Source organism: Acinonyx jubatus, chromosome A2, assembly GCF_027475565.1.
Source record: "Acinonyx jubatus isolate Ajub_Pintada_27869175 chromosome A2, VMU_Ajub_asm_v1.0, whole genome shotgun sequence".
NCBI classification, from domain to species: Eukaryota; Metazoa; Chordata; class Mammalia; order Carnivora; family Felidae; genus Acinonyx; species Acinonyx jubatus.
In genome coordinates, this window is record NC_069383.1 from 52,592,062 (window position 1) to 52,617,425 (window position 25,364).

At 38.4% G+C, this 25,364-nt stretch overlaps 1 protein-coding gene and 1 pseudogene across 2 annotated transcripts; one reads left to right on the top strand and one right to left on the bottom strand.

Annotated features, from left to right (window-relative positions):
* Nucleotides 1-807: 807 nt before the first annotated feature.
* On the bottom strand, nucleotides 808-22,277 carry FAM221A (family with sequence similarity 221 member A). Of its 2 annotated transcripts, none has more exons than XM_027075128.2 (7): nucleotides 22,129-22,277; nucleotides 19,664-19,837; nucleotides 16,177-16,367; nucleotides 14,399-14,605; nucleotides 7,731-7,838; nucleotides 4,636-4,718; nucleotides 808-905 (listed from the first exon to the last, which is right to left on the bottom strand). In XM_027075128.2, exons 1-7 carry the CDS (start codon nucleotides 22,191-22,193, stop codon nucleotides 837-839), a joined length of 897 nt encoding a protein of 298 aa, XP_026930929.1. In that variant the 5' UTR covers nucleotides 22,194-22,277; the 3' UTR covers nucleotides 808-836. The 2 variants fall into 2 exon arrangements, with proteins under 2 accessions (XP_026930929.1, XP_053074276.1); XM_053218301.1 differs by lacking the exon at nucleotides 22,129-22,277 and adding an exon at nucleotides 21,493-22,008.
* LOC106982828 (60S ribosomal protein L6-like) lies at nucleotides 22,192-24,914 on the top strand (annotated as a pseudogene).
* The last annotated feature ends 450 nt before the right edge of the window (nucleotides 24,915-25,364 follow it).

Here is a 25,364-nt window from a genome sequence, read left to right on the forward strand (position 1 = left end):
GCCTCAAACTGTTTCACAGCAGTAATGGAGTAAGAGGTGGGGCCAAGAGGATTTGAAGTAGCACACGAGAAGTGTCAATACAGTTATATACAACCCATAGTTAACAAAACAACTTAAAAAATCAGTAAACACCACTAGAAAATGATTATATAATTTTAAAATATAGCTTTTTATTTAAAAACATAAATCAAGATTACAAAGCTTGAAAAATAAAAAATCAAGATTTTAACTTACTCATTTTAAGCAGTGGTCAAAACCCTCAATAACATATTTAATTTTCTAAATAGCCTTAAAAAGATAATGTATGACAGACTAAAAACAGTTACTGTATTTTCTCATTTTGACTAATATGAAAATAACCTCATTTGTTAGGAGAGACAAAAAGTATATACAAGATATGAAATCATGACTTTTGACAGAAGTAATATAAAGTATTCTCACTTGTTTAAATAAATTAAGAAAACAACAATGGGGCACCTGGGTGGCTCAGTCAGTTGAGCGTCCGACTTCGGCTCAGGTCATGATCTCATGGTTCGTGGGTTCGAGCCCCGCGTCAGGCTCTGTGCTGACGGCTCAGAGTCTGGAGCCCACTTCAAGTTCTGTGTCTCCCTCTCTCTCTGCCCCTCCTCCACTCACACTCTGTCTCTCTCTCTCTCTCTCTCTTGATCTCTCAAAAATAAATATTTAAAAAATTTTTTTTAAAAATTAAGGAAACAACCAAAATGACATTTTTACATAGTAAAAGAAGTAAATAATTTGGGAGAAAATAAACTATTATTGTATTTAAATAAACACAAACAAAACCTATTTGGATGATGGTTTTAATTTGATAGTCTTCATGAAGGTTTTGTACTTGATGGCAACGGTGCTTTTCCTTTCTGCTTAGCAACCTTTTCCATTTTTATCTGTAAAATTAAAATATTTATTGATACAATAATGTGTAAAACATCCTAAAGAAAAAAAGGTTGTACACACCTTATTTGGATTCATGTCTCATTTATCACAGCCATTTCACACAGTTACTTAGCAATTCTTAAGCTGCTAAATTCTAAAACCAAAATCTAATAGTTAAAGGGACCTAATTGCATTTTTAAACTGTGGTTTGATTTCAACTTTACAGAAGCATTTTAATAAAAATAACATAGTGAATATTGCTTTGGAGAAAATTACTAAGTGTATTTTAACTTCCACTTAAGAACTGTCTTACAAAAGCTTAAAAAGCTAACCATACATCCAGCCTATGCATATTCCCTACAGAATATACCTAATGCAGCTGAATTATCTCTGGCACATGGGCTACTGTAAGGACAGTTTCCTCTAATTCTGGTTTTCACATTTCCACAGTTACATCTCTGAAGGCTCCACTATAATGAAGCAAAGCAGCAGCTTGCATTCCCTACTAGTGGCTTTCTGACCTTTTGGAAACATTTAAACCCCTTCCATGGGAAAAAAGGTCCCAGAGAACAGAGAGCCCACTTGCCTCTTACAATTCCCAGAGGCAACACCACTGCCTTCTCTCTGCAAGAGAAAGGGGGACAAAATATGGGGCATGATAGGTGGAGGCAGGGCCTCCTACCTTCTAAGGTGATAGGAATAATATCAAGAAACCAGAAGGGACCTAGTACCCAATCTTATCAAATTGTAAATCATAACATCCCAATAATAAAATGTTTATATCTTACATTTGTCTCATCCCCATTTTTTCCCCTCTCTCTCCTCTCTGAGTTGGTTAGGAACTGATTCAGAAATCATACATTCAGGGGTGCCTGGGTGGCTCAGTTGGTTAAGCATCTGACTTTGGCTCAGGTCACAAACTCATGGTTCGTGGGTTCGAGCCACGCATTGGGCTGTGTGCTGACAGTACAGAGCCTGCCTGGGATTCTCTCTCTCTCTCTCTCTCTCTCTCTCTCTCTCTCTCTGCCCCTCCCCCACTTCCTCTTCCTCCCTCTGTCTCAAAAATAAATAAATAAGCTTTAAAGGAAAAAAAAAAGAAATCATACATTTATATCACTCTTATACACTGGATCAGTCAGCAGGTCATCTGAAGGACCTCCAAAAAATACCTTATATTAAGGCAAAGATTATAGGCAAAGATTATAAAAGCGTATTTGAATCTTTACCATTTATTAACTATTTGAGACAAGCTACATAACCAATAATTTTCTCATTTGTAAAAAAAAAAAAGGTCATAATAATAGGTGGTTCTCAGGGTTGTTCTAAAGGTGTAAATAAGATCGTATATATAAAGATCTAGGTACTTAATAAGCAGTCAACAAATCCTTTCCCCTCATTTAGGGCCAAGGTTAGCTTTATGTAATATCAAAAAAGAGAGAAAATGCTAAACAACCAAACAAAGCTAAAGCAGGGTTTCCTCACTTAAAATAGTACTTAGCAAATACATCCACCTAGTCTAGTGTCTGAAGAGCAAAGATATCTCCCCCTTCCTTTTTTCTTTTTCAATTTCCTGGCACTAATAGCAATAGCACCTTGCACCTAGTTGGCCTTTGATAACTGTTTCCTTAATAAAATTCTCCTTTCTTGGGGATAGGAGACCAAGGGTCATCCACAATGGAAGAAAATAACTTGACCTAAGATATAAAAGCAATGAAGCAACTCTTCAATAATATCTAAAAGTAGTTAGTAAACCATGTTACCACAAAGGCATCAACTATCAAAGCCAACTCATATTTATCATAGATCCTTCCCCACACTAAATGTTACCAATGATTAGCAAAGGATACAAGCAAAAACCAGATACAGACATCGCATTGCTTTCTAAAGGGGCCCTGACCTATCAGATTGAGCTTCCTAGTTATCCCTTTTCCCTCAACAGTGCATGGAGTAAAATGCAAGTACTAATAATGTGTATAGTACATGTCAGCTCAGAAGAAGTTGTTTAGCTTTGAACTTCTTAGTTTTTATACTCCATTAATCACACAGGCTGGCGAGTTTATAAGCTGTGTCTCATAAATCCACAAATCAGACAAGCTGGAGAGTTATAAACTACATCTCATAAATCCATAAATTCTAGGTCTATTTATAAGTAGCCTGGATTGGCCAGGTATATCCTCTAAAACAATCATAGATAAGAACTCCCCCCATTATCTTCCCACAAGCAAACACCAACTGGCATGTTTTCAAGGTAGTCAATACTACCCAGGCTTCTGGAGGAAGGAAGGAAGGAGTTCTAGAACACTGTTCCTCATGAGCCTAGGACGAAAAACTAAAATTCAGCTGTGCACCTGTGTATTCCAAGAATGGAGACTGATTTAATTCAAAAAGTCTATCCTTAATGATACTGTAAAAATAGCCTTTTCTTTCTTCACTCTGGCCATTTAATCTCCCTTCCAGAGATCCTACCACCACCTTTTACCTTTAGATGAGTACTTTCTAGTTAAGGTAGCCACTAGCCATAAGTGGCCTACTGAGCAATTGAAATGTGGCTGGTGTGACTGAGGAAAATAATTTTAAGTTTCAGTTGATTTAAATTTAGATTTATAGAGCTACATATAATGAATAGCTACAGCACAGGTATAGAACATTTGCATCACTGCAAAAAGTTCTAGTTCTTTCTCTGCCTTAAATCATATCTAGGACACTCCCCCTCTGCTTCAAAATTCTTCATCAGGAAAACCAAGCTGATCTCTGCCCCCTACACCCTTCCTCTCCTCTTGGAAGGTGAATTTATTTAATGGTCTCCTTTTACCACCCTTCACTTACTCAATAAGCTACAACAAAAAGTGACAAGAGTGTCTTTACTTTCTTATCACTTATTATCCAGTTGGAGAGATAATAAATAGCCACTGAACAACTATAAAATAATCCTAAGAAAAGCACTTTGGCTAATGTACCATATGGATGGATACCATTCCCCATACCTCATCAAACCAACACACTTTCATCTGGCAATAACCAAAAATAAAGCTATCAAATATGAACACTGCCAGGAAACGCATCAAATGTGTAACTTTATGAGATGTATGAAAGTGATGATCAATCAATAAGTGTTTACTTTTTCAATTTTCCATAAATATTTATTGAAAAGTTATTATGTGCAATGCACTGTAGTTAATTCTGAAGAAAATATAAAAAGGAACGAAATACTGTTTATCCCTAAGGAGTTTATAGTGTGGTGGAGAACTGATGAAAATTATCACTAGTGAAAGCTGGGAAAACATCAATACTACAGTTGCTGAGCTCTCAGGATCGCTAACATACATTTAGGTTTTGTGTTCTGTTTCTTAAAGACTAATGGGTAATTTTAATTTGAGTCTAGATATACCTTGAATGCAGTGAGAAGAAGAAATATTACATATTAAAATTTCAAGATTAAAAAAAAGAATTCAAGATACACGTAATTTACAAATCTGCTGATGGTTGGTGTTTATTATTGACGATTTTATTTGTATATTTAATCAATATTTATGACCTTCATAAATTAGCATATTAGATATCATATTATTCATTCATCCTGTTTCTCTCTGAATCATTCTAAATAAGCCTCAAGTCCTAATGCAGCTATAAGTAGAGACTTTATAAATTATTTTCAATGATGATCCACAATCAATATGTAATTCTACTGTGTCTTTGTCACAAGTAAATGCTTAAAGTAAGCAGATTTCCCCACAGACTTACCCTTTCTTGGTATCGTCTTTCAAAGAAAGCCATATCATCCTCTTCAGGTCTCTTTAAGGAAGCAACTTGACCACTTGTACCTACTAATAAAGAAAAAAAATTCTATGTGATATATTTACATCATTATAAATTCTCCTGAAATTAAAAAAAAAAAAAAAGAAAGAAAACTTTACTGTTACCAATGATGAATTCTTATTTTTCAAACCAGAATGGTCTAAATGGTAATTAATCCTACACCTAATTATTTTTTAGAGTTCAGAGCATTGTAAGACAAAGTAATTTTTATTGGCAAACATTCTGCTAATGTCCAACTGGTTCGTATTAAATAATACCATATAGCTACTTCACATAAGAGCACACTTTGCTTTCTTCAACGACATTTTAAATTTTATAGTGAAACTAGAAATTCATGTAACACCATAACCAATAACACACAGAAGTAATTACAGAAGGTCTATGCTATGGTCTGAATGTTTGTGTTCCCCTCAAATTCATCTGTTGAAATCATAATGCCTAGTGAGATGGTCTTAAGAGGTGGGGTCTTTGGGAGGTGTTAGGTCATGAGTGTGGAATCCTCACAAATGGGACTGGTGCTCTTACAGAGATCCCTCAACTCTTCCACTATATGAGGACACAATGAGAAGGGACCAGCTATGAACCAAGAAGAGGACCTTCACCGGAACACAACCATGCTGGTGCCCTGATCTTGGATTTCCCTACCTCCAGAACCATGAGAAATAAATTTTTGTTTATAAGCTACACAGTCTATGGTATTTTGTTATAGCCACCCGAATGGACTATGGCAGTGTGTATAAGCAACCAAGATACTACCTGCTTTGAAACTTTTCAAAACTAAAATAATTTTAACCATTTTCCATGGTATTCCTTTTTTTTTTTTTTTTTTTTTTTGAGCGAGAAAGAGAGCAGGGGAGAGGGGCAGAGGGAGAGACAGAATCTTAAGTGGGCTCCATGCTCAGCACAGAGCCTGATGCAGGGCTAGATCCCACAACCCTGGATCATGACCTGAGCCAAAATCAAGAGTCAGATGCTCAACCAAGTGAGCCACCCAGGCTCCCCTTTGGTATTCACTTTTTAAAGCTAAACAAGCAATAGTTTATGTTGTAAAAGGAATTTAAAATTGCTTCAGGAAGGAAAATCAGGATTTCATGAAGAAAACACTAAGGGCACTAAGAGCCTTGTTCCATGAAAAGTTCACCTTCATTTCAAGGGAATGTGCTGCCTGGGTGCTTTCATATCCAAAAAAGAATATCAACGTGAATACATGTTCTAGTTTCCAAAGCATATAAATTCACCACAACCAGCAACACAAAAATCACCTAACTACAATCAGCACAGAGTATAACCACACTCTGTCAACTATCTAACAAAAGCCTATTGAGAAAAGTAAGAAAAAATGCTTAGAATATGTGCTGCCTATCCATTCATCTCAAAACTACGGGTCTTTCTCTGGATCATGTTGAACCATTTGAGCTAAGTCACTTGTAGAATCACCTTCATTGAGTTGCATTTTAATGATATGTTACCATTTATCCAGTAAAACAGTATTTCACCACTTTTATCAAGGTGACTATCAGAAATGAGCAACCACATGCTGCATTTGCTAAAAAAAGTTTTCAAAGATCTTGGGCCACTGCATCATTGAGGTTCACACTATAGACACATCTTTAAAATCTACCACTGGTGGGGTGCCTGGGTGGCTCAGTTGGTTGAGCATCCGACTTCAGCGCAGGTTGTGGTCTTGCAGTTAGTGAGTTCGAGCCGTGCATTGGGCTCTGTGCTAACAAACAGCTCAGAACCTAGAACCTGCTTCAGATTCTGTATCTCTCTCTCCCCCTCCCCCGCTCATGCTCTGCCTCTCTCTCTCGGAAATAAATAAATGTTAAAAAATAATAATAATAAAATAAAATAGAATAGAATAATAAAATAAAATAAAATAAAATAAAATAAAATAAAATAAAATAAAATCCAGCACCAGTATACCTTTCATTAACACTGTGGAACTCACAATAACATGATGAGTCTTTCTAATAATGAAAAGTATTTGGCTGATCACACCTTTCTCTGTGCCTTGGATGCCACTACACTCAGTCAAAACTAAGTTTAGTCAAAAACTAAGTTTAGTCAAAAACTAAAGCTTAATTACATCATCAGCAATTACATCAACCTGGAAAGTTGATATAATTGTATCCTTTTTCTTGGTTTACATTTCTTACTTCTATCTATATTTTATCATTACTTTGTTGTGTGTTGTTTTTGTAAGTATGTAAGTAGCCCTAAAATCCCTTGTGGAGAAAGTCAGGGTACATGAAAAGATTATATGAAATTATTAAAAAAAAATCTCATTTAAAAATACTTGCAAATATTAAATACCTAATGCACCATAAAAATTCCTTCTTCAGGGGCACCTAGGTGGCTCAGTCGGTTAAAGCGTCCGACTTTGGCTCAGGTCATGATCTCATGGTCTGTGAGTTCAAACCCCGTATTGGGCTCTGTGCTGACAGTTCGAGCCTGGAAACTACTTCAGATTCTGTATCTTCCTCTTTCTTTCTGCCCTCCCCTGCTCGTGCCCTGTCTCTCTCTCTCTCAAAAATAAACACTAAAAAAAAAATTCCTTCTTCAATGTTTTGTCTTAATAAAGGAAATAGAATACAAGTGCTTAAAAATTAATAAAACTCATGTATATGTATAATGTATAATTTATATGTATATGCATAATTTATAAATGACAAAACCTTGCTAATTTATACTTACCACTAGATTACATCCTGATTGGGAGAGCCTGAAGGATCAAGGCAGTCCACTAGAGGGCTCTCTTACTCAGACATCAAAACAATCACATGCAAAAATAAGGTTTTAAAACTTTAAATTATTGAATTATTAGAATACTCATAATGCTCCTGTTTAGAAATTTTGCCCACCAAAAGAAGTTTCTTGCTTTTTTCTCAGTGCATGGTTAAAAAGTAAAATGATAACCAAATTGTGGTAATACTGAAGAAAAAAAGATCTAAAAAATGAAATCAATCTACATTCTTATTTACCACATCCAAAACTATTTGTCAATTTATTTTCATTACCATCTGTTAGTGTTTCTGGAGAAGAACTAGATGATGCTTGAAATGCTTTCAGAAATGGGTGGTCCATGGCTGTAACTGGAGAGTCTAAAAATTCCATTGAAGGTGTACCTGATAACAAAATGCATGAAGAATGAAAATTAAATCTCTCTGTTAAAATACAAAAAAGTTATTTCCGTGCAAAATAAATTAGAACCTCAGCAGAATAATTAGGAAAATCCTTTCTATAAAAAAGAAATTTTTAGTTAAATTTTTATCTGCCATGTAAAGGGAATTAGGTAAAAGTATTTTTTTATTTCTCAGAGATCTTCTTCACAGAAAAAAAATTATGCATGAATAAAACCTTAATATAGTCACAAAAACACTATCAAAAGCAAGTCATTCATGGGGCCTGGGTGGCTTAGTCAGTTAAGCATCCAACTTCAGCTCAGGCCATGATCTTGGAATTCATGGGTTCGAGCCCCACATCAGGCTCTGTACTGACAGCTCAGAGCCTGGAGCCTGCTTCAGATTCTGTGTCTCCCTCTCTCTCTGCCCCTCCCCTGCTTATGTGCATGCTCTCTCTCTCAAAAATACATAAACATTTTTTTAAAAATTTAAAAAGCAAGACATTCATGACAAAGAACCTCTAATTGAAGAGGGCAGAATAAGTGTGTTTTTACTCTGTTCCTCTCTAGGAAACCATCTCAAAACGAAGTATGAAAAATAAAGAAAAATTCAATTAAATAAAGATTCATCCACAAATTATGAATACCCATTGCTAACTACACTGACTTTTAAATCAAAAGTAAGGAAGCTGGGGGCACAGTCGGTTAAGTGTCCGACTCTTGATTTTGGCTCAGGTCATGATCTCACAGTCCGTTAAGATCAAACCCCGCATGGGGCTCTGAATTGACAGTACAGAGACTGCTTGGGATTCACTCTCTTTCCCTCTCTCTCTGCCCCTCCCCCTTTCATGCTCATTTGCATGCGCTCTCTCTCTCTCTCAAAATAAATAAACCTAAAAAACAATCTTAAAAAAAAAAATAAAACTGAGTACTTCCTTATAACCTAAACCTAAACAATTGCTCATTTTTTCAGATTCCTGTCTGTTCCTTCCCTAGCTCCTGTCTCATGTGGCTTGTAGGAATATAAGACAAGGGACTCAGGTCCACTCAGGTCCTTGTGCTGTCCTCTGGCTGCTGAATGCACTACTTATCTCAAATGCTCAAGGCTGGTAAGTGGTAATTTAGACCCACAGCTTGGTAGGTCCTAACGCGTGTTCTCACTAAAAGTCAGACTCCTCAATGCCTACAACTTCCTCTATTGAATCCCCCAGAGCTCAGGGGACCCACCTTTAGCTCTGCTCGGTGTCCCCTTGCTATGATAAATGTCAGAGCATGTCCACGGCCTAACAGCTCAACTGCCTGCCAACCACCCACTAGGAGTTGGAAATGATGGACTCCTTCTGCGTCATAAAGGAACCAAATTCCAGCAAGATACCATCTCTGTCCAGGACTCTACATAGCTAACAGAGCAGATGTCCCTCTGCCCCAGGCTCCCCTACATCTGATATCAAGACAAAAACAACTTATTTCCTCTCTTCACTCTCACCTTTCTTCACCCCACCTTCCCCTGGGGGCAAAAAAGGGAGAGATTTTCTTTCCTTACATTATAAAGATGCTTAAGTGATAAAATACCAGAAGTTACAAGAAGGCAAATATGCCAGCTCTTCCCACTATTCCCTAGCACTGTTCTGCAAGTACCAGCCATTGTAACTAGTCAAGAGTAAGAGCCAGAAATATTGGAAAAGGCAAAAATACCATTATTTACAACATCAACCAAACATTTATTTTAAACTCTTAAGAGTAAGTAATAATGACTGGTAACAGAAGCAATCTTTTTTTTTTTTAATTTTAAGTAGGCTTCCACAACCAATGTGTGACTTGAACCCATAACCCCCAAGATCAAGAGTCACATGCCCTACTGAGTGAGCCAGCCAACATTTGCTTTTTTATAAACAAATAATAACCAGCTAGAAAATTTAAAGGAAGGAAAAAAAAAACCCCATGTATGATAGCTATTTAAAAAAAAAAAAAAAGAAATACCTATAAATAGAATTAAGAAAATTGAGACATAGAGGACTTTCATGAAGATAACTTCAGAATTCCACCCTACATAGAAAAAGACAAATGAAGATACTCAATATTTTAAAATATCAATTCTTCCTGGGGCACCTGGGTGGCTCAGTCAGTTGAACGGCTGACTCTTGATTCCAGCTCAGATCATGATCCCAGGGTTGTTGAGCTCCATGCTAAGCGTGGTGGAGCCTGCTTAAGACTCTCTCTCTCTCTCTCTCTCTCTCTCTCTCTCTCTCTCTCAATCAGGGCACCTGGGTGGTTCAGTTTGTTAAGCACCTGACTCTTGGTTTTGCCAGGTCATGATCTCATGGTTTGTGGGTTCAAGCCCCACATCAGGCTCTGTGCTGACAGTGCAGAGCCTGCTTGGGGTTCTCTCCCTCTCTCTCTGACTCTCCCCTGCTCGCTTTCCCTCTCTCAAAATAAATAAATAAACTTTAAAAATTCAGGGCGCCTGCGTGGCTCAGTCAGTTGAGCATCTGACTTCAGCTCAGGTCATGATATCACGGTCTGTGAGTTCGAGCCCGGTGTCAGGCTCTGTGCTGACAGCTCAGAGCCTGGAGCCTGCTTCAGATTCTGTGTCTCCCTCTCTCTCTGCCCCTCCCCTGCTCATGCTCTGTCTCTCTCTCTGTCAGAAATAAATAAACATTAAAAAAAATTTAAAAAAAAAAAGATTCTCTAACTCTGCCCTTCTCCCCTGCTTATGCTCTCTTAAAAAAATAACAATAAATATAAAAAAATAAAAAATAAAATATCAATTCTTCCTACATTAATGTATACATTCAATGTGTTATCAACTAAATAATAGAATATTTTGTAATAATAGAATGTTTTCAAAAAATAATGCCAAAGTTCTGAAAAAATTAGAGAATAAGAATAGTCAGGAAAATTCTTTTTTTTTTAATGTTTTTACTTATTTTTGAGAGAGAGAGAGAGATACAGCATGAGCAGGGGAGGGGCAAAGAGAGAAGGAGACAGAATTTGAAGCATGCTCCAGGTTCTGAGCTGTCAGCACAGAGCCCGACATGGGGCTCAAACTTGTGAACCACGAGATCATGACCTGAACTAAAGTCAGATGCTCAACCAACTGAGCCACCCAGATGCCACAAGAAAATTCTTAAGTAACAAAATGAAATCATAAATATTAATTTATTATAAAGTTATAGTATTGAAAACAGTATGGTTGTTGCACAGAAAGAGGCAACAATGAGGCACACTAACAAGCTCAGAACAATTTCTGAGTTAGAGCCAAACCTACCGCTTACTAGCTGAATAACAAAGAACAAGATATTGCACTTTTCTGTGCTGAGTTTCCTTATCTGCAAAATAAAAGTAATAATAGTACCTAACTCAAAGTTATAGGGAGGACTAAATGAGTTAATAGATGTAAAGAGGCTAGAAAGACTCCTGGCAGTACAAAGTTGCAATCATCATCAACAACATCATTATTTTTTCTGTCACTTATAACTGGATGTTCTGTAACTATTTCATGAGTTTAATATGATCATGCACCCAAGAAAACTGAAAAATGATTTACTTATGGAATTTAACAAGCTAGTTGTAAAATTACCTAGAAGAGAAAATGCAAAGATATATCAAGGAATCTTGAAACACACACACACACACACACACACACACACACACACACACACACTCACACAAACAGGAGGAATTTACCATACCAAACATCAAAACACTCTATGAGGAATAATAATTAAATGTATGTAATATTGGCACAAGATAGACAAATAGTCCAATGCCACAAAACAGTGAGTATGACAGAATGTGAGAAAGATAAACTTTCAAATAACTAGGGAAAGAACTGTGTTTGGATAACTTGCCACCAATTTGGACAAAACCTGAAGTTATACATAACTCACACTTTCCCAAAAAATATATTCCAAATACATGAAAAAACAAAAAAATTAATTATTAAAGTAAAATGAAGGTGAACATAATTATAAAATTGCCTCCAAAATTTAAAAACTGTATTAAACAAACACAAACCAAGGGGCACCTGAGTGGCTCAGTCGGTTAAGTATCCGACTTCGGCTCAGGTCATGATATCATGGTTCATGAGTTCAAGCCCTGCATCAGGCTCTGTGCTGACAGCTTGGAGCCTGGAGCTTGGAGCCTGCTTTGGATTCTGTGTCTCCCTCTCTCTCTCTGCCTCTCCCCTGCTTGTCCTCTCTCTCTTTCAAAAATAAATATGTAAACATTAAAAAAAAAAAAAAAGCCAAGACAACAAATGACAGATTGGAAGAAAATATCTGCAAAGTAAATGACAAAAGATCAGTAGACAGAATATAGAAGACTTCCAATAAATAAATGAGAAAAGTTAAAAGCATAAGAGTGAGCAAAGTATATGAACAGATAAGTATAGAAAGTAAAATGGCCAATAACTACGAGAAGACTCTTATCCCACTAATAACTAGGGAAATCAAACTGAAACAATAACATTTCACAGGTCAGACTGGAAAAAAATTGGGTTTAATGATATCAATGATCAGCATAAATGTGAGAAACAGGGAAGCTAAAAAATCATTAGAGGAAGCATAAACAAGTGAGGCATTGTTGGAAGGCAATTTGACAGCATGTATTAAATCTCACACACTTCAACCCAACAATTATTCTACTTCTCTGTATCTACCTTAGGCTCAAATTTATGTAGTATACAAGGAAGCAAATTGAAGGATGTTTTTGGCAGGACTGTATGTAAAGGCAAAAAACAAAAAGGAAACCATCTAAATTTCATGAACAAGGTTTAGAAAATCCCACAAAGCACCATGATCAAAGGGGGCCTGGCCAGTGGGCAGGGCTGAGAAGGCAAGATCAGCCCCATGCACTTGCATTTTACAAGGAAACGCTCCCAAGAACTGTAAATATGTACATTTGTCTGACTGTGCACCTTTAGTGCAGCATTGTTGATTTATTAAGAGCAAAAAGTCTCAGGGAAAAAAAAGAAAAAAAATCACAGAAATGGTTTAGAAAACCTGATAAATCTATAGTGTGAAATATTATGCAGCAGTTTAAAAGAATTAAATAGATTTGTGTGTCCTGATATGACAGGCCTTCAAATTTTTTCCAAGATAAAAACTATAAAAATGTATGCTAAAAAGAAAAATAAATATCAATTGTTGACAGCAAATTACTCTCTGAAAAGAATCTCGGGTAAAGAGAAGTGTTTAAGGGGTCCTTGTAGTACTTCATTTTTCTTTTTTTTCAGTTTATTTATTTATTTGGGGTGGAAGGAGAGGTGCAGAGAGAGAGGGACAAAAAGAATCCCAAGCAGGCTCTGTGCTATTAGCATGGAGCCCTACAGGGAACTCAAACTCACAAACCATGAAATCATGACCTGAGCTGAAATCAAGAGTCCAGCGCTTAGCCAACTGAGCCACCAGTTGGCTTCATTTCTATTGTTTGAATCTTTATAACAAGAAAATGTTTGTTCATCTTTATATAATTTTTGTAATGAAAAAATGAAAGAAAAAAAAAAGAATACAAAAAAGTCCCTACACAAAGTATTTAAAGTAGATAGGAACCTGGGCCCCTAGGTGGCTCAGTTGGTTAAGCCACCAACTCTGGATTTCAGCTCACGTCATGATCTCATGGTTGGTAAGTTCAAGCCCTGCATGGGGCTCCACACTGTGAGCATGGAACCTGCTCGGGATTCTCTCTTTCTCTCCACCCTTCCCTTTCCTTACTCCACTCGTGCTCTCGCATGTGCAGTTTCTCTGTCTCAAAATAAATAAACTTTAAGAAATTTAAAAAAAATAGGGGCACCTGGATGGATCAGTTAGGCAACCCACTCTGGGTCAGGTCTTTGGCTCAGGTCATGATCTCACAGTTCATGGGTTTGAGCCCCGCATCAGGCTCTACGCTGATAGCTCGGAGCCTGGAGCCGGCTTGGGATTCTGTGCCTCCCTCTCTCTCTGCCCCTCTCCCGCTCATGCTCTATCTCTCCTTCAAAAATAAATAAACATTAAAAATAAATAAATAAATACACAGGAACCATATTCTCCCCAATCCTAGTCAACTCAGAAGGATCAAAAAAAGAAGAATCCAGCTACCTTCAATAGTTCAAGACACATCCAACAGAACTTTTCCCTATATTACTTAACTTTCATGTATGCAAGCAGTGTGTGCATACATTATCATGTGATAACATGTACACACGCGCATAGACATATGCACACATAGACATAAGGCTGTTTCCAAAATGAGATGGCTATAATGGCAAAAACATGCATACAACAGGGTAACAGGTAAACTCTATCATATCAAATAAAAGAAATATTCAGCTATTACAAACAGGCTTGGGTTGGGATTTGGGTATTGGGGTAGGCGTGATCTTTTATTCTTGTGTTTTCTAAATTTTCTGTAATAACCATATATTTTATAGTGGCAATAAAACCTTTATAAAGAATAAAAATAAAATGAGAGACTTTTTCTGGAAAACAAAGAATATAAAGTATAAAACAAATATAGGGCTTCACTATTGTCAGCACACATAAAACAGTATGACAAACTCACATTCCATAGATTGTCACTTACCAATCCCACTGTCATCTAATCGCATGTAGCCTTCTGCCAGTGAGATGAAGCCAGTCAAACCTCCCATTGCTGCATAAGGGACATCCTGTCCCACTGGTTTCCCCTGAGCAAGTCTTTCTTGCTTAGTTTCCACTACTGTGTCATGAGCATATGCAGGCTGACCACAAGCACAAGTGAAGCAACTATGGAATCCTGAACACTTGGAACCTGAATCAAGATGTAAAGGGAGTTAAATGTCTTTAAATACAGGTACTAAGCTGTGTGCCCTCAAAATGCTTAGCTTGGCCACAATCACCTGAATCCAGATCCCTCTATGCTGTCCTCTGGCCTCTGTAACTCTAATCTCCAGCCCTAGAATTCCCTCCCGACCACTGCTCTTACTTCTGTAAGGTACTGACGTGAATAAGGCAAGGTAAGGCATGTAGCAGAAAAATAAAATAAAATACTGGAAAAACCAGCTAGGACCAAAAGAAATTGGGCTAACACCAGAGAGCTAGGAAATGTCTGCCCAGTGGTAGGATCAGGTGAAGAGATAATGTGGAAACCTCCCTATGGATTAATGCCCCATAAAAGCCACATAGGAAAGCCAACCCACAGACATAAAAAGGACACAATGGAATACTGTTTAACAATAAAAAGGAAAGAAGTACTGATACATGCTACAAAATGGATGACTCACACAAACATCATGCTAAGTGAAAGAAGCCAGTTACAAAAGGCTACATATTCATTTATATGAAATGTCTACAATATGCAAGTCCATACAGACAGTAGGTAATTATTGGTTGCCTAGGGGTGGGGGAGAAGAAGGAATAAGAAATGACTACTAATGGATATGGAGTTTCTTTTGGGGGTGATGAAAATGTTCTAAAATTGACTGTGGTGATGGTCACACAACTCTATGAGTATATTAAAAACCATTAAACTATACTCTTGAAATGGATCAGTTATATAGTATTTGAATTATATCTTAGTAAAATTGCTATATATTAAAAAAAAAACCCAAGCCATACTGAAATGGAAGCCAAAATACACCATTAACAAAATTTTACATGCTCACACTTCCAAAAAGTGTGTACATAATAAACAATAAATAAGTTTTATTTGACTACTTCCATAGCCAATGAAACATTTATTCCTGCCACTGTCATTAAAAATGTTTTATAACGTATTTCAATTCCAACTGCTATGAAAACTGGAATAACTCTCTCCTGAATAAATTACTGAACTAATGTCCTACCTATTTCAAGGGGTTTTTAAAAGGATGATCAAGTAAAAGGGCCTAAAGGATCGGGGCTGGGATTTGGGTACAGCTATTGAGGTAAGAGTGCTATCACAAATAAAGCGTTAAAATTATTATGTTACATTTTGCTTTTCCCATCAGCCTACGCTTTAGGCAATAACGTAATAATCTACCAGCAAAGCATAACATTTTTTTCAACTTATCAAATCCTTTTTAAAAGCCTGTAAATACAATTTAGTTGATAAAATCCCCACTCAAAAATTTAAATCACATCACATCTAGGTATTCTTTAAAATCTATCACTATCATTTAACTTATTTTAATTACATGAGGTTAAGGTTTAGGATTGCAAAGCATACAAATAACTCCAAGTTTTTCCACAAAAATAACATGTTAGAGTAGCTGTCCATCAAATTTTTCTGTGTTGTTTAATACTGACAACACAGCTAAATAAAACTGCCACAAAGACACATTAAATATTCAATAAAGAAGTACAAACATTCTGTTGGGTGTGTTTGTAATAACGTTAACTCACAGGCATTGCACATAAAGCCAGGCGCAGCCCTGTGCTGATCAGCAAAGTGCTTGCACCTGCAGCGAATGGGCTGCGCACCATTGAGAGGGACATAAAGGTAAGCCCTGCACTGGCAGCCAGTCACTCGGCAAGGGAGACTAATAGGGCGCTGCTGTGGAATCGTTTCAAAGTCAGTTTTATGTTGTTTATACCTAAAAAAATAAAAGGGAAGAAGTAAAAACAATACAAGTATTGCTGGAAATTAGAATTGGTCTATTCTGTTAAATGCACAACTATTCTTTTTTATTTTGCTTTTCTTGCTAGTAAGGTAAAAATCAACTCCCTTGCAGTATTTCTGTCAACTATGTCAGAAATTGGTCAGAAAAATCTTTCACTCGTTTATATTTTTATTTTTAGTTATTTAAGAACAATTTTCACAGCAATATACAAAGAAATAGAATCCCCTTAAAATACTTACCACTACAGATTCTTTAATATGGACAACCTAAGAGTGTGAAAAAGTTTCTTTATAAAAATTCTTTTTATCAAAGTGCATTACTTAAATTTATTTTCACAGGTGTGCTACTTAAAACTGATATGAGTTTAATAATGTAATTTATTTTAATATAATTTAATTTTTAACTTTTAATTTCAAAATAAATTGTCAACATTTTTAAAAGCAAAAGCTCTTTGTTAATTAAAACACTGTAATTTTCTTAAATAGGCTAGTCGCTTCCTGCTCTTAAGGTGACACTCAATAAAAAAATATTAAATTTATTATTCTCAATATTAAGCTAAGTAGTACAAGTTAAAATAGCAATGAGATATCATTTTTCACTTAGCAGAGAGAACCAACATTTTTTATACTATACATAATTCACAATGCTGTCAGGAGTGTTACAAAAGAAACAATCTCATTTACTGTTTCAAGAAACTTAAAAAGATCCATCATTTCCATAGTGTATATAATTTTAAATATAGCATTTCCTAATATATATAATTGTTGAATCACTGTTATACACCTGAAACTAACATAATATATCAACTACAGTTCAATAAAAATAAAAATAAAATCATCAAATTTAATAGAAAAAAATCCTTTAACCTGACAGTTCATTTTTTAAAAATATACCCTAACAAAATAATTCTGTGTATAAAGAGTTTGGTGCATAGATAATATCAGCAATAGTACTTACAATAGCAACATACACACATAAATACATACATAACACATTAATAAAGGAATGAATAAGTAAACCACTAGACAACAGTTTTTAAAATTTTTAGCAGTGAAACCCCTTTTTCAAATAAAAACTTTTACAGAACCGTAATATATAAAGTAGATAAAAGCAGAATTGGTTAAAGCAAGGGAAAGAGCCAGAACTAGAGTCTGTCCTTCCCCTAACCTCCCCTTCTACCTGGTACACCCCTGAGACTTCCTCCAAGGCTCTGGGGAACATACAATGAACACCACTGGACTAGCTAGAATATTGAGCAGGTATTAAAAACCTTGTTTAAGGAGAGCCTGGCTGGCTTAGTCAGATGAGCATCCAACTCTCAATTTCAGCTCAGATCATGATCCCAGGGTTGTGGGATTGAGCTCACTTGGGATTGATTCTCTTTCTCCCTCTGCCCCTCTCCCTGGCTCACACTCTCCCTCTCTCTCTAAAATTAAAAACAAAAAATTTTTTTCAAATTAAAAAAAAAAAAATCTTGTTTGTGATTACTACATAACAATGGGGAAACATTTCTCTGAATCTGTCATTAAAAACTTAATATTTGTGAGCACACATAATTAACAACTAAATGAACTGTGAAGAAAAAATACATGAATATAGTAAAATTTATTGATAGCAGCTGGCTTTGGGTGATGAGTCTTTTTTCTACTTTTCTGGATATTCTTCATTTACCTTAATAATTATTATAGTATTTATAGGGGCGCCTGGTGGCTCAGTCAGTTAAGCATCTGACTTTTATTTCAGCTCTGGTCATAATATCATGGTTTGTGAGATCGAATCCCGCATGAGCCTCTGCACTGAAAATGCAGAGCCTGCTTGGGATTCTCGCTCTTCCTCTCTCTCCGCTCCCCCCCCACTTTATACTCTCTCTAAACTTTAAAAAAAATAATAATAAATAGGGATGCCTGAGTGGCTCAGTCAGTTAAGCATCCGACTTCGGCTCAGGTCATGATCTCATGGTTTGTGAGTTTGAGCCCCACGCAGGGCTCTGCACTGATAGTACAGAGACCTGCCTGGGTTTCTCCCTCTCTGCCCCTCCCCCACTCACTCACACACCCTCAATCAAAAATAATAAATAAACTTAAAATATAAAAATAAAAATCTTTTAAAAATAATAATTATAATATTTATAATAGGGAAAAATAATAGTTTAGACAGAAATCTCACTGAGTGCTCAACTGGTACTAAAGAACTTAATGATGAAAGTTGGGTTGGGACAATTTTGAAGGTTAATTCCATGCTACGTAATTACACATATATGAGACTAGCAGTAAATTTATACAAGGATAAATGATAAAACCAACACAAATTTACCAAACTCCTCTTCAATTCTGAAAGATATCAACATAACCCTCATCCTCCATTCCTCCATGGTGTTTTTCATCGGGTTGCTAAATACGTTTCAAGTAGATCTATACACAACATTACTCATCCTAGCAACCGCTTAACAACCTTTGGCAGACAGCAAGTCTGTAAATAGCAACTCTACAAAGAGTCTCTCACGAGAGCGCCCCAGAAACTATCAGAACAGGGCAGCTCTCCTTCCACAGTTTCTTTGAACAGAAAGTTAAAAGTTGTTACCTGAAAACACATAATAGGTTCAGTGATTTTTTTTTTCATGATGCAGCTTTGTCCTTTTGAGTTTTACAACTGTGACCTGTGACAGCAGTAAAATTTAAAGTAGGACACAACAAACACAGCTAAATGCAAACCTCAGGTATTGGCAATACGCATCAATGACTGGAGCCTCCTGTATTTTCTTTCCTCCCTGTGCTTTACTTGGAAAAAGACCATTTGCAATAAAAAGCTGTGTGCTTGTATTTTTGTTTGTTTAAAGAAAGGTATCAACACAACATGTTTCTTAAAATACAAAGGGAGGTTAGTAAATTTGAGGAGAAAAGCTTCTATTTGTAGGTTGTAACCTGTTCACTATGGGTCAACTCAAGCAACTCTTAAGGCAGTTTTGCATTCTGATGACCTGTCCTCTGGTACCTCATCCAATAGTGGGTGAAGTAGACCCCTGGCAAAGCTGCAGGGGTACCAATCTTGTTTAACCAACTGCAAGAGAAAAGATACTTAGGGTGATGGACTCCATAATGAATTCTAATAAGATATACTGGAAATTTTTTAATTATACCAAAAAAAAAAAACTTTTGACAGTGTCTGGGTTATTATATAAAGCCTATTTTTAATGTTTCTCAATTATCACAAGTAATGTTCTTTATCAAAGGAAGTACACTCTTCTATAGTTTTATATTTTCTAATCTTACCTATGTGTACAAAAACACAGTGTCTCTGGACCCACAAGTTTACAATCCATTCCAGTTGGTGATCGCCAGCTCACAAATAATCTGTTTTGTAAGCGCATCGGTAATACTTTTTTTTTGTATTCTTCATATTCTTCAGGAGTAAAATGTTTCCCTCCATCGTCCTCACCAACAATTCTACAAGAACAAAAAAGTCTCTTAAGCCTTGAATATTTATTTTCCAGATTATAAATAGCAAACTCTAAAACTAAACTATACTTGTACAGTCAAAGGAAATGCGGCTTCAGCTTTGATTTTTTACTTTAGGCTTATGTTAATAGCAAAATTAGACACAATGGTAATAAAATGTTTGCTTCCCATGTAAAACAGGATTATAAATAAAGAAGACAATGAACTCATAACATCTGACTTTACCGATCCAGGTTTATCAGTGGAGAATTACCACAAATCCATCACAATTTTTCCTTTGATCCTGAAGCAAACATGCTCATTCTTTTCATTAAACGCTGCAGCCTAATCTCCTAAAAATTCTAATATTTTCCTCCTTTAAAAACAGTACTCCCCTCAAAAAAAAAAAAATAGTACAAAAAACATCAGTGCAGAAGACAACATGGGTAATGGAAACCCAAATCCTGGCTGGGAGTTTAAACCCACAAATACCCTTGGATCTGCACAAGCTCAAACCCACATCTGTATTGGGTAATCATTGTTGAATTCCAAAACTACAACTTCAAAATCTTATGGAAAAAATCAAGCCGTCACTATTTCAAACGGTAGTTACATAATAACCAAGGGATCTAGTTCAAATGCATATTCAGATTAATAGGTTTGGAATGGGCCTGAGAGTGTGCATTTCCAACAGGTTCCCAGGTGATGCCCATACCACTGGCCCATGACTGTTACACCTTGAGTAGCAAGGCTCTAACTTTTACAGCGAACTGTTCCAAGTTATTTATGTTTACAAAAATAATTTTCTTTTTTTTTTCAACGCTTATTAATTTTTGGGACAGAGAGAGACAGAGCATGAACGGGGGAGGAGCAGAGAGAGAGGGAGACACAGAATCGGAAGCAAGCTCCAGGCTCTGAGCCATCAGCCCAGAGCCCGACGCGGGGCTCGAACTAACGGACCGCGAGATCGTGACCTGGCTGAAGTCGGACGCTTAACCGACTGCGCCACCCAGGCGCCCCCACAAAAATAATTTTCCACCAGGCCTTAATATCTGAACCAGGCAAAAGACCATATATGAAGGCATAGAATCCACACATCTAAACATCTAAATCTCTAATAAGTTATCAATCAACAGCAAGGCCCACAACTCCCTCACAGGGAAAAGCCCTGAAGACTTGGAGGCTAAAGGAGCCGGCTCTGCCCGCGGTGAGGGTTGGATGGAAGCTGTTCTGGGCACAGGACTCATGGCCTTACCTGGCCCCACCTGAACTGGAGATAAGGCCTGACCCATCGAGCTACTCATTCTTACTTGTCTGACTCAGAATTACCATTTCTACTTGTTATCAAAAACTATACCACCTAGACAGCCAGAAGGAGTTAAGATCAGCTAAGGAATCCGTTTCCCCCAACGCCCCTGGGTGATTTGGAGCGACCACCTTTAACCAGGGCAGCCCCTCTCGCTCAGGTTTCCCAAGCAGCTCAGATTTCCAGGCGGAGCGGGAAAGTGCCTCACGCCGCTTTACACACATTCTCCTCCCCGCAACCCCCCACCCCCGCCCCGGGGCAAATCCGCCCCCCCTTTCCACACCCCCACCACCCACCCCCGCCGCCGCTCTCAACCGCACATCCTCCAGCCTATCCCTCTCCAGGAATTCCCACTCACCCAGTCTCCCAACTACCAAAAATGTTTCTTGGGAGACCGGAAAAAATAACACGTCTCCGCAGGTGCATCAGCTTTCCTCAGGGCCCAGGGCAGTGAGTCGTGTCCTCAAACCAAAGCGGTGGCTCTGTTTCCATTTCCGTGATAGGAGTTTCCCCAGAACCACCGAAACTACACCAGTAGTGTCTTTCTCCTAAAAACAGCACCTCGGGGTTGGGAGCACGTTTGAAAGTTCACGACATACCCTATTAACTAAACTAACATGCAAACGATGTCTGTTATTCCTTATAACGCCAGAGCACCCAATGTGTAACTCTTCAGTGGCCATTTAGATAAAAACACTTGGACCTCGGCATAAATAGAAGAGTTAAAAATTCTTCCTGGAAGGGGTCAAATAGGGAGACCTCTTAAACACTTTTGGAAGAGACTTATTAGAATAGAACTGCATGTCATTACAATATTTAATTACAAAAAGACGAAACTTATATCAATGTAAGTAAGCCTCCCCAACAACCCGGGAACAGATTCCCGGAGCCCCAGCGGGCGGCGTCCCGCCCCTGTCCGCGCCACCAGCGCTCCTCCGGCGACGGGGACGCGGCCCGCCCCGGTTTTCCTCGCCCCGCCAAACCGCAGCTTCACCTTCGGTACTCCAAGTACTCGTCCACGACCGCCGCGCCGCCGGAAGGCAACGTCAGCCTCTCCATGGCCGGAGGAATCGAGAGACGCCCGCCCGCGCGCTCGGAGCCGGAGGAGCTAGGAAGCCGGCCTCTGAGGAGCCGGGCCGGCTCCGCCCCCACCGGCCGCGCCCCCTCCCGCCCGAGTCCTGATTGGCCGGACCGAAGACCGCAGCGAAGGCCCATGGGCGTGCGCTTCCACCTGGCGGCAGCTCCTGGCGCAGGAAACCTTCCGTCTCCAAGAGCAGCCCATCCGGCTTGGAATGCTGTTTACTGCAAGCACAAACCTGGTGCCTGTTGCCTCTCCCTAACCCCTGGTCTTGCAGGTCTCCTTGTAAGATAACAAGTGACAAGGGAGTGCAGTGCTTTGCATATAACGGATGCCCAGAACGTGGCTTATTTCTTCATACAGAGCTTCCCGCTGATTTTGAAAAGGTTCTGGGTCGTTGGAGGCCCAGCTCCCCAGATTCCCCCAGTCGTGTTTTCAAAATTGGCGTTTAAAAACCTATGATATAGGGAGGGGCCTGGGTAGCTCACTGGGTTAAGCATCAGACTCTTGATATTGGCTCAGGTCGTGAGTTCACAGCTTGGTTTGTGAGATGGGCCCCGGTCAGACTCTATGATGAGAGCAAGGAGTCTGCTTAGGAGTCTCTCTCTCTCTCTCTCTCTCTCTCTCTCTCTCTTTCTCTCTCTCCCTCTCTCTCTCTCTCTCTCTCTCTCTCTCTCTCTCCCCCCTCCCCCCAGCTTGCATGTGTGCTTGCTCTTTCTCTCTCAAAATAAATATTTAAAAATTTTTAAAGTAAATAAAAATAAAATTTAAAACTGTGATGTAGGGACACCTGGGTGGCTCCTTTAAGCATTTGATTCTTTTTTTTATGTTATTTTTATTTATTTATTTATTTTTGAGAGAGAGAGAGAGAGAGAGAGAGAGCGAGTTTGGGGGGGTGGGGGGGGGGGGGCGGGGGAGGGCAGAGAGAGAGGAAGACATGGAATCCGAAGCAGGCTCCAGGCTGGGAGCTGTCAGCACAGAACTGTCAGCACAGAGACTGACTCAGAGTTCCAGCTCATGAATCCTGAGATCATGGGTCAGAGGCTTAACAGACTGAGCCACGCAGGCGCCCCTAAGTATCTGCTTCTTGATCCCAGCTCAGGTCTTGATCTCAGGTTTCTGAGTTTAAGCACAATATTTGGCTCCCTGCTGAGCATGCAGCCTACTTAAAAAAACAAAACAAAACACAAACACCCTGTGGTGTTAAATCAATAGTCCTGGGTGTCTGTGTCCAGTTTGGGTGTCACTAAACCACCGTGTTCTTCCAAGGTAGTGAAAGGTGATTTAAGAGAAAACAAATAAAAACAATATAGTCAAGATTTTTTTACACCTTTGAAAATATTCTCCACAAAAATTTTTTTTAAGATTCTGTTTTTAAGTAATCTCTACACCCAGTGTGGAGTTCAAACTCACAACCCAGAGAACAAGAGTCCTAAGCTCCACCAACTGAGCCAGCCAGGTGCTCCTGCACAAAGTCTTTTTTAAAGCTGAATTACAATGCAGAACATTTAGCAGCCCAGAAAAAGAATAGGAAATCAATCATTACTCAAGGAGTCCTTAAACTCTGAGGCTCCCTACAGATCACCTTTAGCGCCCTCTATAAATTATCTGGGAGGAATAATTGGCAAACAGAAAAATAATTGGCTGAACTGCAATACTTTATTTCAAAAGTACTTTCCTGACTCTTTCCCATCTTGCAAGTTGGCGGACGAAAAAGCTGAGAAGCCGATACTAAGGAGAAGACACCTGAAGCCAAGAAGGCTGATGCTGGTGGCAAGGTTAAGAAGGATAACCTCAAGGCTAAAGAAGAAGAAGCCCCACTGCAGCCGAAACCCTGTCCTAGTCAGAGGAATTGGCAGATATTCCCAATCAGCTATGTATTCAAGAAAGGCTATGTACAGGAGGAAGTATTCAGCAGCTAAATCCAGGACTGAAAAGAAAAAGAAGGTACTTGCTACTGTCACAAAACCAGTTAGTGTGACAAGAAGGGTGGTACCCGAGTGTTAAACTTTACAAAATGTCTAGGTATTATCCTACTGAAGATGTGCCTCGAAAGCTGTTGAGCCACAGCAAAAAACCTTTCAGTCAACATGTGAGGAAACTGCTAGCTATCATCGCCCCTAGGACCATTTCCATCATCCTCACTGGGCGCCACAGAGGCAAGAGGGTGGTTTTCTTGAAGCAACTGAGCAGTGGCTTGCTACTTGTGACCAGACCTCTTTCCTCAATCAAGTTCCTCTGCATAGAACACACCAGAAATTTGTCTTTGCCACCTCCACCAAAATTGATATCAATAGTGTGAAAATCCCCAAACAGCTCAAAGATGCTTACTTTAAGAAGCTGCGTAAACCTAGACACCAGGAAGATGAGATCTTCAACAGGGAGAAAGAGAAATATGAGATTACACAGCAGTGCAAGGTTGATCAGAAAGCTGTGGACTCGCAAATTCCACCAAAAATCAAAGCTGTTCCTCAGCTACAGGGCTACCTCCCTCCACTCTGTGCTTTCTCTCATGAATGGAGTTTACCCTCACAAATTGGTGTTCTAAATTTCTTACAAAAACCTAATTAAATAACTGATCTATAAAAAAAAAAAAGTACTTTCCTGAACACTGTATTTCGGGTCCCAAAGACAAGATGTTATGTAGAAATATTGTTTAGATGCCCCTCCCTCTTTCCTTTTCGGTGCCCCTTTTCTCCTTTCCAAAGGCTGTCTGCCTGCTCAGGCAGGTCCCAGTCCCACTTTGACATCCTCACTACTTTTTGTTAATTACTCTCCACCTGAATCTTATCTCATAACTCGGCTTAGCCAATGAACGTCAGAGACTCCCAAATACATTAGAATTTTATAGAGACAGTTTAAGGTTAAAAACTTTTCAACAGCCAGATAGAAGAGTAATCCCAAAATGGGATTTTAGGAGAAAGAACGCTGCTCTCCAATCACACCTGGTGGGCTGCTTGCTGTTGCCCGTTTTATCTCTTTATGAGCACCAACCCCTGCTTTTAGGCAGCAGCTAAACTAGCAAATATAAATGGCAGAAAGTGCCAGGCTATGTGACCTTATAGAAAGTGGCAGGGGAGTGTCTATGTAGGCAGGTACAAGTTAATGAGTCCAGAAAGAAATAATTAAAATAGACTTAGTGCAATTGTAGA

Excerpts from the sequence above, each read along its gene's own strand:
- FAM221A (XM_053218301.1), bottom strand. The coding sequence starts at position 21,560 with ATGCACCTGCGGAGACGTGTTATTTTTTCCGGTCTCCCAAGAAACATT. Across the intron at positions 14,606-16,176 it reads TGGCTTTATGTGCAATGCCT|GTTCCAAGTGTTCAGGATTC; the intron begins GTGAGTTAACGT and ends ATCTTGATTCAG. Across the intron at positions 4,719-7,730 it reads TCCAGAAACACTAACAGATG|TAGGTACAAGTGGTCAAGTT; the intron begins GTAATGAAAATA and ends TTTCTTTATTAG.